Here is a 17,948-nt window from a genome sequence, read left to right on the forward strand (position 1 = left end):
CAACATCGACCACAATGGGCTCGGCAGGATCAAAGGCAGCTCGCAAGCTTCCAAAGAACGTGGCCAGTGCCACACACCCGTCGCCCGCAGTTCCCCGTCCCCCTCCCGAGGCGTTTACTCCTCCTCCTCCTTCCGAGCAGCCAGCCCAATCGACGGGTACCTTCGATTATGGTGCTGCTGGCGCTGCTCCATCGCGGCCGGCTCCTGCTCAGGCTCGGGATCTGCCGGAGAGGCATCCTCTTCGCCCCCAGTTTAGCGGGGAGAAGGACGCCAGTGAGCTGAGCACGGCTCTGCAATTCAGCTGACAATCAGACATTCTCAAGGACGGTATGGACCCCCAGTTCCTCGCCAAGCTCCAACAGTTGGGTCCCGTCGACCTCAACCGAGCTGAAAAGCTAGTCCGTGCTGTAAGTACTGCAGACGTTGCTGGTGAAGGGATGAGTGTCGTTTGGACGGCCACGGATACCATGTCAACAACTCCACAAATTGGCGGCATGCTATTCGTCAGAGATTGAGATCGAATGCTTTGCTTGCATGGCAGCATCACGAGGTGGTTGTTGAGCTGCAAGCGGTCGCCCCTTGGACATTGCAACGACGGCCTCATTCCTTGAGAGAAACACCTCCTCCAACCCCAGAACCCCCGTCCTCATAGGCATACTGACACCGCCAGCCCGTCCGCGCGCAGCGCACCCTCGCCGCCCGTCGCGACGAGTACACCAACCCCTCCGCCACTCCACCGGCCGGCACAGTCACAGCGCAGATGCTCGGCCACTTGCTCGACACACTGAAGACTCTGCCCGCGGGAGCCGACCCTACGCCATACTACCAGCAGTACAACCTGACCGCCGAGGACCTGGCTGGAGTACGTCGTTGGATCAACTCGCCCAGTGTCTCCGAGGAGACTGTTGCGCGCGTCGATGATGCCCAGGCGCAGACAATGGAGCAGTTGGTTGAGCTGAAGGTGAGTGAGGGGAGGGGAGGACGTGAGGAGAGGGGGAACGAACGAAGGCAAGGCAAGGCTAGAACCAACGACTGACAAGCAGGGTGTTTGGATCGACGCCCAGGATGCTGGTGCTCCCAAGCGCTGAGCGACAACGAGAAAGGAGTTGGAGAGAGGGACGTGACAGACGGACGGAACTGTACCACTACTAGCCATGCATCACTCATCTGCATACGAGATGTGCTTGCTTCTGCGCAGCCCAACTCTCCACTGACCTTCGCGAACTGAGTCAACAGGGACTTCGCACTCTATGATACATTTTGATCTAATACTCATACGATTCGCCCACTCCGTCGTCCTATGTCTTCTACCCTCTCCTAGACGTAGAAGTCGACCCGCCACCGGGGCCCATAGACCGACGCTCGCCTACGCGTTCAAGGAACGCCTGCTTCTCGAGGTATCCTCCGCCTCTCCTGTGCTGCGCCACCTCGTCCGCGAGCTTGGTCTCGGTGGCCATGTGCGAGTTCCAGTCCATTTGTGACTAGCAATTGTCAGCTTGAGGAAACTATGTATGTAAGCTGGACGAACCTTTTCAAGCGTGGTCATCTTCTTGCCCTTGTCGATGGCTGCAGCCATGGCCTCGAGTGACTGACGCGGGCGCTTGCGCATTGGTGGTCCTCTCCGCGGTGGGGCAGCTATCGGAGCGGCAATAGCTGTAGAGGGGGCGATAGAGGCATCGGCAGAGCTGATAGTGGTAGCAGTGGGCTCAGGAGCCGCTGCAGAGGTCTCGGCAGCCTGCGGAGTTGGGGCAGTTTCTTGCGGTTTGGCCTCGGCGGCCTGTTGAGCAAGGTACTTGATTGCCTCGGGGTCGCCCTTTGGCAGTCGAACAGTCTCGCTGACGGGGTCAGTATCGGAATGAACCCGAACAACAAGCCAGGGAGAACCCACTAGATTGTCTCGCCAGCAAACCTCCTTGGTCGCTTGACCTCGACCATCTCAACCTCGTCCTTGTTCGCCGCCGGCGAATCCACCTTGGGCGCTGGTGTCCTAGCCTCCTCCTGCATGGCGCGGAACGCGTCTGCGGCGCGCTGCTTCCTCTCAGCAGCCAATGCCTCTTCCCTCTCAGCCCTGAGACGCTTCACTTCGTCGTTGACATCGTCGTCGTCGCCATCGTCGTCGGACGAGCCGGAGCCGGAACTGCTCTGGGATCCCGACCGGGGACGTTTGCTACCCTTGCCCTTGGGGCGCTTTGGCTTGGGACCGGAGGGGACAAAGTCGTCATCAGCCTCATCGTCTGATGGGCCGAGGTCTGCAGTGGCGAGGGTGGACATGATGGTGGTGATGCGATAAGTGTTGACGCGAAATGTTTGGCTGGCCAACACGCGTATTTGAGATCATGACCGGAAATGGACGCGTGGGGTCTCCAGACCACAAAATGGGTGGGACAATTAAGCGTCGCGTAGCCAGCCTGCCGCGTCGCGGGAGAAGGGACGCTGCAGCGACCAGCCTGCGCTTGGGGGTCGATCAACAACAACATTCACATTCTTCCAACCCTCGTCTCTCTCCTCTCTCATTCATCACCCACTATCTCTTGCATACCACCACAATGGCCACTCTTTTTAACCTGTAAGCGTCACTGTCAACTTTGCCTCATCGGACACATTGCTCACACTCAGCAGCAAGTCCAACCAGTCCAGGAGTGAGTTTTGATTTCAGCGCCGCTGCGGCCCCGCTTGCTCTGGCACCGCTTGCCCCACTTGTTGCCTCCCGGCTTCGCATACCGACCAAAACACTTTGTCCACATCTGACACGTCTAGCATTCAAGCCCAAGAAGGTCGCTGAGGGCACCAAGCAGTGGCAGCTCAAGCAGTATGCCCAGCAGACTCTCGTACGTTTGAAGCTCGGGAGGCAAACTGACAGCAGGGCGCGGGCAACCTCCGCACGGCAGTCCAGCTCCCCGAGGGTGAGGACCTGCAGGAGTGGATCGCAGTGCATGGTGAGTTACTATATTCACATTAAGGCGTACTAACTCTCTACAGTTGTTGACTTTTTCAACCACGTCAACATGCTGTACGGCACCATCTCCGAGTTCTGTACGCCGTCCGAGTGCCCGATCATGAACGCTGGGCCAAAGTACGAGTTCTACTGGGAGGACGGCGAGACGTACAAGAAGCCCACCCACCTCTCTGCCCCGGCGTACGTCGAGGCCCTCATGACCTGGGCGCAGAGCCTGCTCGACGACGACAAGCTGTTCCCGCAGCGTATCGGTGTCAAGTTCCCCCCCAACTTCATGTCCACTGCCAAGGTCATTCTGCGTCGTCTGTTCCGTGTCTACGCCCACATTTACCACTCGCATTTTGACCAGATCTGTGCTCTGGGTATTGAGGGTGCGTTGTTGAGCTGGATGGAAAGGGCGAGCCACTGCTAACGTCCCACACAGCCCACCTCAACACCAACTACCGCCACTTCCTGCTGTTTGTTGACGAGTTCTCGCTGCTTAGCGACCGTGACCTCGTCCCCCTTGAGGACTTTAACAAGACTATCCTTGAGGAGACCCCCAGGAAGTAGAGCACCTAGGTGCCGCCCACCGACGGTGGCTTTCGCTTCCACAACTCTTCAGGCCATACATACCACAGGCTCAAGCAGACAATTGGCTGGACCTGCTTGACAGCCTCTGTATACGTAGCCCATGTAATGCACGTTACGATCATGAGACGAAGCTGGTGCGGTTGCTGGTTACCGGATACACGTCACCGATCCATCGACTAGTAGGGGAGCTCGGACACTGTCGCGGCCTAGGTGGCTGATGTATTCCGACGCCACAACGTCAGTGATACGATGCCCACAAAAGATCAACAGGGTACGACCCTACTGACTGCACCCTGCAAACCGCTGGTCATATAATGCATTGGTGTACCTTCTGAGACCCTTCCTTGGTGGGTGTGTGGTCGGGGCTTGCTTCTTGATTTGGGTTTGAATGTCGGCCGGGGTCGGGGAACGCGTGAGAGTGGAACAAGAGACGGAAGTAGGCTTTTGCTGCGCCGGCCGGGTGGTGGGGCTTTATGGATCGTTTCGCACCTCCTGACCGGCCAACCTACTCGCCATACTTGTTCTCCTGCGACTTGAGGTGAGGAGGGTGGAGCTTCTCATCAATCTTGATGACCTTGTCGACAAACTGGTCGTGGTCCATCTTCCAGTCCCAGTCGAGGTTGCAGAGCGAGTCCTTGATGTCGTCCTTGAGACCGCGGTAGAACCACTTGTTCTTTTTGGCCTTGTCACCCTCGGCCCACTCGACGTCGGCAGCATAGTTGGCCCAGCGCTCAGAGTACGCACGAGCCGAGCCGTGCTGCTTGAGCTTTTTGAGCTGGTTGAACGCCGTCTCCTTCTTGTCCGGGTTACCGAAGCGGGTCTGGATGTCCTCGGAGAAACGCGTCCAGCTGTCCTGGGACTCTGGGTGGTCGACAGCCCACTTGAGCGCCGTGCCACGCAGGTGCGAGGTCGCAAAGATGACCTTTGCGCGGTCGCTGCGGAAGGTGCCCGGCTGGTGCTTGAAGGTGCGCTGGAGCTCGGCGAGGAAGGAGCCGAGCTTCTTGGGCTTGCCCGAGTAGATCTCGGGGAGCGAGTCAAAGTCGGTGTCACTGCCGGAGGACATGGTGGCGCAGACTGGTTGGTGTGGTGAAGGGAAGGGTTCGGTGGGGAGCTGGAGGGGTCGAAATGGATTGCGCTTGATGCGATGGAGAGAATAGAATGCCGGCCATGGTGGGCCTTTGTAGTGAATGCCGCTTGGTGGGCGGGGCGGGTCGCAATCGGGTAAGTACGTCATCAGCCGCTATTGTTTCCATCAGCTGATCACAAGACTTTCGTTTGCCAGAACCAATGGCACCTTTTTAATCCACAGTGGTCCCGGTAATGCCTATGCCCGTGGCGCACGCGTACGCGCCGGTGACTCGGAGGCATGCATGGTGCAGGCGAGATGGCGACGCTGCACGTTGTAACGTCCTCACCACTGTTTCTTGCACACTGCAAGAGAGAGAAACAAACAACAGCCGGCCCTGGCTCTGCAATCTTGTTCTTACTGCGTTTGCGGAATGCCACACGGTCATATCGCCGAAAATCGCCGCAAGGGCGCCTGACTTCTATGCCACCACCCTGGGGTTCAGCAACCACAACACACAGGGGCTCACTCAACCACCTCTATCACGCGTCCACAACCCATCGACCACCGCCATCCTCACGCACCATGTCCACAAGAAGGACACGGGGCTCCCTCGGAGCACCGCTCGATATGGAGGCCGTGCAGGCCCAACAATTCGACGACTGTGAGTTCTAGAGGCCACAATCCATCGGATATTGGTTGCCGCCACAGTTGGTGACATGGTGTCGGCTTGATTGCGAGTCGCAGTTGCAACCAGCAACCTGTGGGCTCTTATCGTGTCCACCACATGGTGTCATCCTTCTTGAACACAAAGCTGACTTTACAGTCCGCCGCAGGCATAGCCGCCAGAACCGCGAGATTATCACGTACGTGTTTGTTTACAGTGCCAGCTGTGCCTCGCTATCGCTTGAAGGCGCGTTCCTATGTTGACACCATCAGCGAAAACATTTCTCGCAAGAACATTATCCGCAACCTCCAGGACCAGATTGCAGAAGTACAGGGAGAGCTGAGCGAGGTTCGCCATCAGAACCGCATGCTGCAGCGGCGGATGGCGCAAATGCAGGAGGACCACAAGCGGCAACGCGGCGAGGTAAGCTGCAGCGCTTTGAAGCAGGGCGAAGCTAACATTATAGTTTGCACTGGAAGCCCTTGACTCACTCCTTGATGTGGTTCCAGCATTACGCCAACTGCGTGATTCACTCGCCAACGAGTCAAACACAGTCCACAGCCTTCCCGGATCCAGCAGGGCAGGACGCCGCTCAATGGTGAACCCCATGGCAACGCATCCTGCCGCGTCGGCTGCTCAGATACACGAGCTTGGCATGCTGTGCGAAGCCAGCGAGCCAGAGGAGTCACCCTTCGCAAGGAGACGCAAGAGGTGAGTACTCTGGTGAATTGTGGGCGGCAAGGATGCTAAACCTACAGCCGTACGCCGAACAAGAGCAGAAAAGAACACAGCGGCTACGAGTCACCTCAGCCCAAGCTGTTATTCAGCACTTCATCACCTGTCAACTCGCGTTCGCCCAAGCGAAGCACGCCGCGCAAGAACTCGCGTAGGCGACGTGAGAGCGGCCTTCTCCTGCCACCATCGATCTCGCCTGAGACGAGCCCCAGTCCTTCTCGAGCGCGCAGCCCTGCACAGAGCCCAGGAGACGTAGATGCAACAGACAGCTCAGCATGGGATGAGGGCGAGGAAATCCGGATGACCCCCGAAGAGGCTACAGCCCTTCTGGAAGAGGCTGCTGTCGAGTTCGCCGTCACGCCCACGTCCAAGAAGACGCGGGCAAAGAGGTCGTCGCCGGCCAAGCCACCAAAGTCGTCCGCCCCAGTCCTCAAACAGGCTGCCCCAGCCGAGACCACCCAACACTTGGCATCGGCAACTTCTGTCAAGGTCAAGAGCATTGCCGCGCATATTGAGGCCCAACTGGCGGCAGCCAATCAACCCAGCCCAGCACGCTCGCCCAACACACCCCGTCGCGTAAGCCCCGGCATCAAGGATAAGGCCGCGCGCACGGTCCTCGTCCTGGAGCACGATGATGTTTCCAGTGGTTCTCTTACTCCGCCCCCACCATCGCCTTCGCCCGATAGCATCGCTCATGCCACGGCAGAGCCTGAATCTCTTCCAGAGTCCATCGACGAAGAGGCCGAGGGCGGACGCGTGTCGCGCCGCGCAAGAGGCAGCGTCAACTACAAGGAGCCGAGTCTGCGCAAGAAGATGCGCAAGCCAGACGGGATGGCTGTCGACGAGGCGCTCGGTGTCCGCTCTCACGTCGCTGCAGCGGTCACGGGCGTGCGGCGTAAAAGTGCTCTCCCTCGCTCGGCCGCAAAGCTCGGCCTGGCGGAGGGCTCTGTGGACCTGATGGAGGGCGAGGATATCCACGAGTTGCCCGTGTCTCCCATTGCCGTTCCAACGCTGCCAACCGTCACGGCCTCCGCGCCCATCCGCTCATCGGTATCGACGGCCACAACACGCCGTTCGGCCTCCCCCCTTATTTCCGTCGACAAGGAGAGGTCCAAGTCGGTGGAAAAGGACGTCAAGCCGACCGCTAGGGAACTGGCCCTCGCCAACGCAGCGGTGAGCAAGGTACGCCGTCCGCCTCGCGACGTGCTCGGCGACCTGACTGCACACCAGGATACCGCCAGCAGCGGAAGCAGTAGCGCCGACACAAGGAGCAGCCTGGGTCGTAAAGCCGGTGCTGGTGCCAAGGAGGCGGCGTTGGCCAAAGCGGTCGGAGCGGACAAGCCGGCGCGGGTGGCGAAGCGGAGTGTTGCGGCATAGAGCGAGACCAGTTCGTTGTATGGAGGAGGAGGAGTGGGCACTTTTCTTTGTTTAATTGCTTCGTATAGGACATGCATAGTCAACAGGTATATAGTTTGAGTGGTGCTGTTGCAACAACTGGGCCGTGGTGCAGCTTCCTATCAGTCTCCGTTCCGCACACCAAATGCGCAACCAGTTTGCTGTTCATAAAGTGCATGTCATGTCAAAGTCTAGGTGGGAAAAGTGTGGAGAATGTATCGATGCCGTGGTATGTACATGTACAATGCGGGGTGGGGACTGGGATGAGGAGAGTTGTAGAGTCTAGCGTCTGGGAGCGCCAGTGAGGTTGCTGTTGATGACGTCGCGCACGTTACCAATTGGGGGTGGTCGGCCATCCGGCTGCGGCCTGTTGGGCTTCTTCTTTTTCATGAACAAGACGTCCTCGGGCTTGCCTGCGGGACGGGGAGGGGGTCGTGGAGGAGGCGGTCTGGAGGGACCACCAGTAGAGGGCCCAGGTGGGCCAGGTGGGCGGACCTTCTGTGCGCCTGGTCCTGGGGGAGCGGGTGTGCGCGATGACAGTCCGGGGTGAGGAGGGGGAGGGCGTGCTCCGTTGGCGCTGCTCATCACGATGGAAGGTGGCGGAGGGTCGGATGGAGGCTTGCTGGTGGGAGGAGGCGGCTGCTTGGGACCAACAGTCTTGGCTTTCTTTCCCGCAGGTCTCTTGACGTCGTCGTCGTCAGACGAGTCGGAGTCGACATCCATGGACGAGCTGGAGTCGCGCCTCGTCTTTGGGAGCGAACCAACGACTGGGATCTGCGACCCCCGTACCTGCGACTGTGAGAGCCAGTCTGGCGAAGGAGAGCGTTTCCTGGCTGTCTTCTGCGCGGAGGCGCCGGGGGGGAGGGCGGTGAACGTAGCGGGAGAGTACTGAGGGTTAGGGAGGAAACTACGACTGGGAAACCCACATTAACAAGGAAGCCACGCTCACGGGCGTCACAGACAATGGTGTTCCAGGTCTTGTCGGTACGCTCAAGGGTGGATGAGTTACCAATCACAAACAGGGAGCTCTTGGCACGCGTGAGGGCAACGTTCATACGACGGAAGTCGCGCAAGAAACCAATGCTGCGAAGGTTGACACCGGAACGGACACAAGACAGGATGATGATATCCTTCTCCTGGCCCTGGAAACCGTCGACAGTGTTGAAGCTGCAAGTCAGATTGCGTAACGTTTCATTAAACTCACTCAATAGTCTCGGTGATCTCCTGGCCGTAGGCGTCGGTAAACTTGCGCTTTAGCTCAAACAGCTGCTCGCGGTACATGGTAATGATACCAATGCGCATCGCGAGGTTGACTTTGCGGCCGAATTGGCTTTGCAGATTGCGGTACAGGTCGACGGCCACAAGTGCTTCTTCCGTGTTCTTGGTCGAGGTGCCAGCCTTGATTTCCTGGCCTTCAACGTTGACAAAGTGGTATGGGCCGAAAATGGGGTTTTGGTGCCACACCGCAGCTGTCTTCTGTGCCATGCCCGGACCGTCCTTGAGACGCTGTTTGTAGAACAGCTTGGAGGGCAGTTCGGAAATATCGGGGTGCATACGGTACTGAATGCTGGCGGGTTAGCATACTCTAGCATCAATGTAACTCACCTGAGGAGATGCATGTGTGAACCAGGTTTGTCGGCAATGCGCACGAACAAACTTTGATTGAACTTGTTCTGCTCCGCCTCGGAGCTGAACGTTGTCGGTGGCAACTGGTTGGGGTCTGCAATGGGTCAACAATGTTCGTTGCGGGGGGCAGTCTACTCACCTCCGACCATGATACAGCGCTTGCAGCCGTACTTGAGGGGAATAAGACAGCTCATCTCAATAGCCTGCGCGGCCTCATCAATGATGACCGTCTCAAAGTTGAACGCCGCAAGCACATCCTGACCAGCACCCGAGAGTGTGGCGCAGATGATGTCGGCCTCCTTAAGGACAGTGTCGCGAGTCGAACGACGAAGACCGTCGAGGTGACGCGTGGCGTCACGGGCAGCGTCCTTGGCCTTGGACGATGCCTGACCAAGCTTTGCACGGCGCTGAGTAAGGGCACGAATCTCGTTCTCGACATTGATGTGCTTCTGCGCATCCTTGGTCTTGACGAGCTCATCTTGCTTCGTCTTGAGCTGCTCCTTCACTTCCTCGAGCTCTTGTTGAATGCGGGTCAACTCGGTACCGCGGCCCTCCTTGGTAGCCATGTCGTTGTTAACACGCGCCTCGACAATGTTGTCGAGTGAGATGTCCTTGACAGCAATGTTGACCGATGACTCAACACCGATACGGACCATCTTTGGCACAATGCGCCCGCCGTTTTCGGTCGGGACGCCCTCCATGAGACGCTTGCACACTTCGTCAATGGCCGCATTACTGGGCGCACAGACGAGAAGCTTGGCCTTGGGAGGGACTTCGCCGTTGACGGGAATGTAGCCCTTACGGTCGGAGAGGAACTTGCCAACGAGGCCGCTGATGGTCTTGGTCTTACCGGTACCAGGAGGACTGTGTGGGTTAGTTAGATACCATCGTAGGTCACCCACCCTTGAATGAGAGCAAAGCCTTTGGTCGACATGGCACCGAGGATAGCCTTCGCCTGGGGCTCGTTGACGTTGTAGTTCTTCATAGCCTCTTCGATCTTGTACGGCTCAAGCGCAGGCATCGTGGCGCTACGAGCTGCCAAAATGTCGGACAGAATACTAGGCTCGTAGTATGGCAGACCACGCAAAGCGGCATACTCGCGAGCAGCGGTACTCAATCTGGCAGGTTAGTGTGGTTTTACGATATGGTACCTACGATGTGTGCTTGCGAAGCTGCAACTTGGCCTTGGAACCGAGAGCCCTCTGGTCCAGGCTGGAGAGAATACGGAGCTTGATGCCCGACTCCTTGAACTTTCGACGGAAGATCTGCACCTTGGCAAAGATGGGCTTGTTCGGGTTGTTTGGGCCAGCGGGACCTTCCAACTTGATAGTGACAATGTCATTATCGTTGAGGAAGAACTTGTTTGGGAGGTTGCCGGGCACAACAACGTCAATGTCGAGGAAGTCGTCCTCGTACGAGCGGGTCGTAACCTCGACGCGAACAATATCGGCACCGGCATCGTCCTTGATGAACTGAGCCCACAGTTCCTGGAGGAAGAGCGGGAGGATGGTCTTGTTGTACTGCTCGGCGCTCGTGAACGCGGTGGACATTGGTTTTAAGGTACCGAGCTCGGCAGCGTCCTTTGGCGGATATGGCGGTCGAGGAGCGGTGCAGCCTGGGTCCCAGGCCAGCACGTAACGGTAGAGAGATGTGAGGTCCGGGTGCAGACGCATCTTCATGCTGTGCGCCGCACGGCGACGAGCCTCGCGCTCCCTGAGGATGTCTGAGACGGCTGATCCCAGGACCTTGATGGGACGCCTCTCGGGGATAGAGAAGCGAGCTGGCTTGACGGGTTCCTTGGCCTTGGCCACCAGAGCACCGATACCCTTGTTCTCTTCATCAGACGACGATTCAGACTCGGAGCTTGTGGCCTCCTCCTCGACCTTCTTGACTTCCTTGCGAGGACCAGTGTAGGCGCCAAGACCTGTTCCGACAGACACGGGCTTGATCTGCGGGACCGTGTCGTTGGCACGCCTGCGCTCCCGCATGTCAGCTCGGTGGTCCGCGGCAAGGTCACGCATGAATTTGGACTTGTACGTCGTAGCCTTGGACGAAGTGGCCTTTGGAGGGAACGTGCGCTGCGGCAGTACATTGATGATGAGCCGGTCCTTTGGCTTGGTAGGCTGTGTCGGCTTCCTGATCTTGCTGTCGGACGCGGCGCGACGCTCCAGAATGTCGAGGTCGCCGGCGGAGAGGTTGTCGAGGAATTCATCATTCTCAAACTCCTCCAAAGTCATCTGGCGAGGACGGGCCTTGGCTGGCGGCTTGGAAGTGCTGGTCGAGGGCTCGTACTTGCCACCAGCCTTCTTCATCATCATGCTGAACGCATTCTTTGGTGCAGCAGCATCCTTGGTAACGCGCGTCGCGGGTGTCGGCTTGGACAGCGACGAGGTGGGGGTAGACGCCGCCCTGAGCTTGGAGATGACTGAACTCGAGCCAGTGTCAGATCCCGAAGCAATGTCGGGTGAGGTAGCCTTGACCACTGGGATCTCGTCCATGGGCAGATCAAAGGCTGACAGCAGATCCGAGAGTTCGGACAAAAGGTCATCGGACAAGCGACACTTGTACGTCGAGCCGAGGTGCCGACAGAACTTGTCAATCTCCATAAGAGTTTGCTCCAGAGCCGGGTCTTGCGAAAGGTCGGGGTCGGACTTGGTGATGCGGCCCAAAATGGTCTTGATAAGCTCATACGTTTGGTGGAGGGTTTCGACACTGGAAGAGTTAGCGGCTGCACATATGCTGAAAAACTCACTCGGTAAGACGAAGCCAAAGAACGAGATCGGCAAGCACAACCTCGAGTTTCTGCACCAGGCTCTTGCCAACTTGAGTCATCTTGACGGGCGATTCCGCCACAGACTCCTTGGGAGCCGAGGTGCGGCTCAATGAAGCAGACTCAAAGATGCGAATGTTCTCGGTGATCATACGACCGAAAATGAGTGCGTCGCGCATCCAGTCCACCATGACCTCGTTTTCGTAGTATGGCGCCCATTCAGAGGTGCGTTTGAAGATCAAAGCGAGCGAGTCGGTCATGAGCTGCCACAGCAGCCCGACGCGGGTCTTCATCCACTTCTTGTCCGACTGCTCGAACGTGCTCAAGAAACAGTCCAGCTGCAGCAGTGGCGCCGAGACACCCGAAGGCTGACACAGCGCCTCGAGAACGTCGGTGAAGCAGCGGACGAGCCACTTGGCGAGCGAGCACGCCTCGGGTACGTTCTTGGCCATCAAGATGAAAGATGACAAAAAGTCGGTGAGGCCCATCATGGCCTGGTGGGGGAAGCGCTGCAAGAGAGTTCGGAAACAATCGCCACGGTCGTCGACGTCGTCAAATGACTGCTGGACGAGGTTGATCATGGGCTCGTGGACATTGTGGGCGGGTGACAGGAGGAGCGAGACAGCCGTACGCGCCACGCCTTCCTGCTGCCACAGTGTCTGGAGAATGGTTGGGTTTGGCTGGGCGGCGAGAGATTCAACTGCTTGAGGAAATCCATCACGCGCAGCCTTGAGGGCAGAGTTGATGGCGCGAACGCTGGTGATCCAGTCTTCCTCCTTGACCACTGCCTTGAGGTCTGAACCGTTCCACGCTTCGTGGCGGTTGAGGGTCTCGACGTGGGCAAAAGGAGCTACGGCTGACATCATGAGGGCCAATCCCGGAGCGTCGGTGGGTGAGAGCGAGTTGTATGACATGTACCACAGCTCGCGGTGGACCGTCACACGGTGAAGCTTCTCAACGAGCACAGGGTCGGGAACGTTCACCTTGCCTCGACGCTTGACGCGCAGGCGGCGGCGCTCCTTGAACGCAATGAACGCCAATCCAAGCATGCTCTCCAGGACCGCCCTGCCGTCCGACCGGAGCACTTGAGAGATGAGCTTGCGGGCAGAGGCACGAGGAGTGTCCCAGAGTGGGTCGGTGTTCTTCTGAAACGCAGTGCTGGCAATGAAAGAGGCGTGCACCTCAATAGTCGATGCAAGTGCAGTGGAGGCTGCAGAATCGCTGGATCCGATCTTGCGTTGCAGTACGGTAAGAGCCTACTGTCAGCTTGAACGATGGCCTTCACGAGCTCACCTCGCAGCCCGCTTCCGCAGCAGCGGCACGCGCCTGGGGCTGGAGCCTGTCATGCTGCATCTCAGCGAAGCAAAAGTTGATGACCTTGGCGAGAGCCTCTGAGAAGCCCAGCCCTGACGAGGTAGCATCGTTGGGCGAATCGTTGGCGGAAAGAAGAAAGTCGCTGATCCACAAGAGGGGGTTCGCAACTGCGTTCGAACTTTCCTTGCCCTTGCCTTTGGGGTCCTCCGTGGACGACGAGGGGCCGGCACCTGCGGCAATGGTCTGGAAGGACGGATTCTTCTTAATCTCAGAGAATGTTGTGTGCGGAAGCTCAGGGGAGGGGTCAAACGCCCAGATGTGACGCGTGGGAGAGATGCGGAGGAGCGTGGTGAAGGTGGCAAAGACATTGGGGAAAGCTGTGCATGTTAGCAATGGCCGCAGGTGGTGCAGACTTACAGTCGGACGAGCTTCCCAGAAGGCGCGATACAAAGGTCATGATAGACTTGTCATGCCTCGGCGCCGCCGCAACATCGTACTGCCCCTCGAGGAGGCCACGCTGAATCGTTTCCAGAGTGAGGCAGTCGAGGGTGATGAGAGCCTTCAATGCGGCCCACTGTTCGCTAACGTCTCCTGGGAAAGAGGAGAGATACAGTGTCTGGACCTCGGTTCCGGTTCCATTCTCTGTCCACTCGTCAAAGGGGACAGCTCGGGTAATGAAGCCGACCTGCTGGTGAGCCCACTCGCGACGCTTGGCATCTGGTGATGTGAGAAGCGCTATGAGCGTAGGGGTCAGGCCGAGGGAAGCAGCGGCCGATGGATCGTTGGGATGGGAAGTAATAACCTCATCGATACCAGTAGACAGCTTGCCCTCTGAAAGCGTTGGACTGAGGAGAGAAGGCTCGTTGAACAAGAGCTGCAGATAGGGAAGGGACAGGTCCAGAACGCCCCTCTGGGCGCCATATGCAGGCTGGTCGCGCTCGAGTGCCGTAAGGATCAAGGCAGCCTGCCACTTGTCAATGGCACCAAAGAAGTTGTTGCGGATTGCCAAGGGATAGTTGGAGAGGTAACTAGGTGCCATCAGCTTGGCTCCTGCGCCAACTGTGCACCCGCCCGCCGACAGTGATCGTCGCTTGTTGCCACCGCAGAGCATACGCCCCGCGGCGCTATGGTTCCACTCACCGACGTCCAAAGTTACGCCGAGCAGCGCCAAACCCACGCGAACAGCTTGAACACTTGCCCACGACAGACTCCAAGGTGTCGGTCCATTGCTTGCTCGTTGGCGAACGGAACGCGAACAGGAAGATCAGGAAGGTGGCGGCACGACGGTGGAGGTCACTCTTGGCCTTGGTACAGAACCAGTGGGTGTCTTGAGCATCCGCATTGGCAGTTGGGACCGCACTGGAGCTCGAACCGGCCGTCGGTGGCAATACACCATTCGCTGGTGTGACGACGGAGGGGAGGAGGAAGGAGAGGACAGGTCGAAGATCAGAATCGCCAGGCTGCTTGGTAGCGCTGGCCAGCCGTTCGAGAATGGCCTCGACCTCCTCGACCTCGCGCGCAGACGCGCCCGAGGTGGGTGTGGTCGACATTGTCGATAGGCGGAGTAGACACGGCGATGATACGGAGAGTACTGTGAAATGGTCAACGAAAGTGGAGGAAGTCAATCCGTCATCTCTGGTACAGTCAACCGGTGCGAGACGGACGCGTCTCAGTAAAATTGCTTCCGTTAAATGACAAGAGAGGCGGTTTATAGAGTACATCGACTACAACTGTGGCTCCTTCCAGTCCCCCAACGCGAATACAAGCATCCCCCACGTATCCCTCACATCTGCTGCCTCCATTCCACCCTGGGCAGCAAGCGCGTCAACACCCTGGCGGAATCGATGGACGCTTGCTTTCAACGTTTCTGCTATCTGATCGAGTTGTGGCGTCCGTGGCGAGCCACCTTCCCGGGCGTCGTCCTGAGGCAGAAGGGCGTCATCTGCGTCATCGTCCGAGTCATCAGAGTCCGAGTCCTGGTGCCGACTGCGTCTCCTGCGCGGCCGAGTGGGAGATGACACTGGCCGCGCCACTCCTTGTGTGGAAGTGGCAACGCGCAACAGGTCCTCGCTGAGGTCGACGATAGCTTCCACGGCTTCCAAGGTGGACGAGGTCTCGGCATGGAGAAAGCAGAAACGACGCAGCTCGCGGACACTATACAGTTAACCGTAACCCAAACTCTATCACTCACTGGTCCAGCTCAAAGCTAATCAACCTCTGGAATGAAGCTCCTTGACTCATATGTTGTCGGTGGCGTCCTGTACGGATCTCAATGACGTCGTTCACCCATATCCACAGTGTGCTGTTAGATTGTTAGCACGGCATGGATGCACAGCAAAACCTACTCCAATACCCAGGCTGTGGCGTGTCGAAGCCGTCTCAACTGCGAGAGCTCCTCAGGTCGCCCTCCTGCGCGTGTCTCCGCAAGCACTCTCGCTTTGAGGAGAACCTTGCGCGCTCGCAGGACGCGTAGCAAGAAGGTGAAAACATCCGAGCGCAGGTCCATGGCGGTTGGAGTAAACAGCTGGGAGAGGGGGAAGGGGACCTGGGGTCAGCTTGACCGGAGCAATCGTACAGCTTACCAGATAGTCGACGCGAATATCGACCAAGGTTGCTTTGCCTTGCCCTCGCAACGTCCGCGCACGCACGGCATGAGGGTTCATCCACTGAGCTCCATGCGACTCAATAGCGTCACGAAGGGAGTGGGTAAGCAGCTGAAAGTCGGCCCACGGCTTGCCGGTTCTCATTTGATCAAACAGCCACTCTGCCCAGTCATCGACGACGACGGTGCCGCGCATGAGGGTGAGAGCGTCAATGGCCAGCAAGTGCTTCTGGAGCTCGCAGTCCCATTCAAGCACCTCGCCGAGTAGGTTTTGGCTGTTCTTGCAGAATGGTGTGAGATACTCGGACAGTGCGTGGGGAATGTCGGCAGTGAAGGGGTCGATAATGGCTTCCAGGGCCTGCCACTCTCCAGTTTCGGTGTTGGCAGTGGACAAGCTGCGCAGTAGTCCTCGTGACTTTCCACCTTCGAGAACCATCTCCTGCGTACCATGCAGCCAAGCGGGCCACCCCTCTTCGTCAATAACGTAACCCGCCTCCCAAAAGTCCTCATCGGACCACGACGAGTCGCGGTCACGCTGGATAAGGAACTCGGGATTCAGTGGCCGCTCGTCGTCCCAACCCTGGAGGGCAATGTCCGCGTCGCCACACGTCAGGCTGTCCGGGACAGGCATTCCACCGACCAGCCAATCTCCTAGTAATCGCCACATTGGGGTGGCAGACCGAATGAAGATGTCCACGAGGGCAGGACGCGACAGAAGGGAGGTCGGAGCGCAGATCGCGCCGTAGATGGCGTTGAGAAGTCCGTTTGCCGACGACGTGAACGGGATGAGGTCGCACAGGTGGTCCAGGAGGTCGCCAAACTTGTTGGTAAGCTCCAGCTGCAGGAGCAATGTCGTTGAAATGGCACCGGGGACAACAGTTGAAGTGGATATGCCAGAGCCCATGAACGCGCTCTCGAGGTCGGCAATCCATGTTCCGAGATTGTTGAGAACCAGACGACATGCCTCCGCAAAGGCCTCTCGGGTCTCGGACGCACCAGGTGACCGCTGAGAACGCCAGGAGGAGGGACCAGCGGCGAGTGCCTCGCCAACAAAAGCCCGCAAACTAGCCGCCTGGGTCGCACGTGCGGCAAAGTCCTTCAAGATACCTTCCAAGGCGGCTGGGGTGTAACAAGTGACGTTTACGTGGTTCGGTGTGATCTAATGTAAGCTTCAACACGGCCTGCCAGCTTACTGAGCACTCTCCATGTGGCGAAAAGGTAAATAAGACGCCTGGTCGGCCTGTAAGGGCGAACAAGAGCTCTCGCTGGAGCTGACTGGCGGTAATAGACGGGGCATTGTTCTCGGTCAAAGCAGGCGAAGCCATTGCAGGCACTGAGCAGGTCAGCGTCGCCGGCGTGACAACCTACCAGACGACAAAGCCCGCCAACCATGTAGGTCGTCACGAATGGGAACATCGCACCCGCCGCTCTTCCAGTAAGCGTTAGCGCCCAAATCGCGAAGGCTAAGCTTTGCGAACAGCAGCCTTTGTTCCTCCTCGGCACGCCGACGAAGCTCAGCCTCCCGAGCAGCGTCGGCCGCCGCAGACCTGTAGCGCGGAGTCTTGAGGGCCGGGGTCACAACCTCCTCCTCTGTCGCAGTCGTGTTACCCTCCGAGTCCTCACTCTCGGTCCACCCTTCCATAACTTCCTCGTCGTAACCTGGACCCCAATGGTCGCCTTCAAACGGCTCGGCCATGATCTCCTCGTATAGCCGCAGGTCGGACTCTGGCACTTGGGGTGGCCGTGTCAGATATTCTTGGGCAAGCTCGCGTGTCTTGGGGACGATAGGTCCAGATAAAGCTAACTGCAAGGTCAGTTTTATTTTATGGAGACTAAACTGACCAGGAGCTGGATATGCTGGGGAATGTTGGTCGTGTGTAAGGGCATGTTGTCGTCCCAGGTCGTGCCCCCTCTTCGTCGATGGTGCTCGAGCTTGCCCACGAGCTTGTCGTACGCGTCCGCCACATCTTCCTCGACACATATACGAGCAAACTTCGAAAGCCTTATGGTCAGCTACACTGTACCCCTCCAGCACCCACCCATGCAATGTGCCGCGCACGTCCTCCCATTCTGTCCGGAGGCCTCCGTGCGCGTTGGCCTTCAACTCGGACACGACGTGTCGGGTGGTCGTCTCGAGCTGGGAGGACCCCTCTCCTAGGTCGGGTTGAAGGGCCAGTACCAATTGTCTGGCCAGGTCGGCCATGGACCGCGAGTTGCTGCCCATGGCGAGGTTGTTGTTTTGAT

The 17,948-nt window shown here is 58.3% G+C and overlaps 5 protein-coding genes across 5 annotated transcripts; 3 read left to right on the forward strand and 2 right to left on the reverse strand.

Moving 5' to 3' along the window:
* Nucleotides 1-14: 14 nt before the first annotated feature.
* EHS24_006125 (uncharacterized protein) lies at nt 15-1,088 on the forward strand (the record flags this gene model as incomplete). The annotated part of the gene is made up of 4 exons (XM_028621597.1): nt 15-273; nt 313-407; nt 671-961; nt 1,044-1,088. The coding sequence occupies 4 exons, from the start codon at nt 15-17 to the stop codon at nt 1,086-1,088; spliced, it is 690 nt and encodes a 229-aa protein (XP_028478049.1).
* Nucleotides 1,089-1,307: 219 nt separating this feature from the next.
* On the reverse strand, nt 1,308-2,271 carry EHS24_006126 (uncharacterized protein; the record flags this gene model as incomplete). The annotated part of the gene is made up of 3 exons (XM_028621598.1): nt 1,308-1,481; nt 1,529-1,835; nt 1,889-2,271. 3 exons carry the CDS (start codon nt 2,269-2,271, stop codon nt 1,308-1,310), a joined length of 864 nt encoding a protein of 287 aa, XP_028478050.1.
* Nucleotides 2,272-2,546: 275 nt separating this feature from the next.
* Nucleotides 2,547-3,508, forward strand: MOB1 (Mitotic exit network component; the record flags this gene model as incomplete). The annotated part of the gene is made up of 6 exons (XM_028621599.1): nt 2,547-2,566; nt 2,620-2,639; nt 2,758-2,828; nt 2,894-2,936; nt 2,980-3,327; nt 3,381-3,508. The coding sequence occupies 6 exons, from the start codon at nt 2,547-2,549 to the stop codon at nt 3,506-3,508; spliced, it is 630 nt and encodes a 209-aa protein (XP_028478051.1).
* A 1,672-nt stretch (nt 3,509-5,180) lies between these two features.
* Nucleotides 5,181-7,374, forward strand: EHS24_006128 (uncharacterized protein; the record flags this gene model as incomplete). The annotated part of the gene is made up of 5 exons (XM_028621600.1): nt 5,181-5,259; nt 5,422-5,461; nt 5,535-5,685; nt 5,729-5,973; nt 6,021-7,374. The coding sequence occupies 5 exons, from the start codon at nt 5,181-5,183 to the stop codon at nt 7,372-7,374; spliced, it is 1,869 nt and encodes a 622-aa protein (XP_028478052.1).
* A 7,452-nt stretch (nt 7,375-14,826) lies between these two features.
* Nucleotides 14,827-17,928, reverse strand: EHS24_006129 (uncharacterized protein; the record flags this gene model as incomplete). Its single annotated transcript, XM_028621601.1, has 7 exons — nt 14,827-15,256; nt 15,294-15,404; nt 15,448-15,647; nt 15,685-16,823; nt 17,073-17,508; nt 17,547-17,696; nt 17,764-17,928. 7 exons carry the CDS (start codon nt 17,926-17,928, stop codon nt 14,827-14,829), a joined length of 2,631 nt encoding a protein of 876 aa, XP_028478053.1.
* Nucleotides 17,929-17,948: the final 20 nt, after the last annotated feature.

Source organism: Apiotrichum porosum (genome assembly GCF_003942205.1).
Source record: "Apiotrichum porosum strain DSM 27194 chromosome Unknown scaffold_3, whole genome shotgun sequence".
Classification (NCBI taxonomy): domain Eukaryota; kingdom Fungi; phylum Basidiomycota; class Tremellomycetes; order Trichosporonales; family Trichosporonaceae; genus Apiotrichum; species Apiotrichum porosum.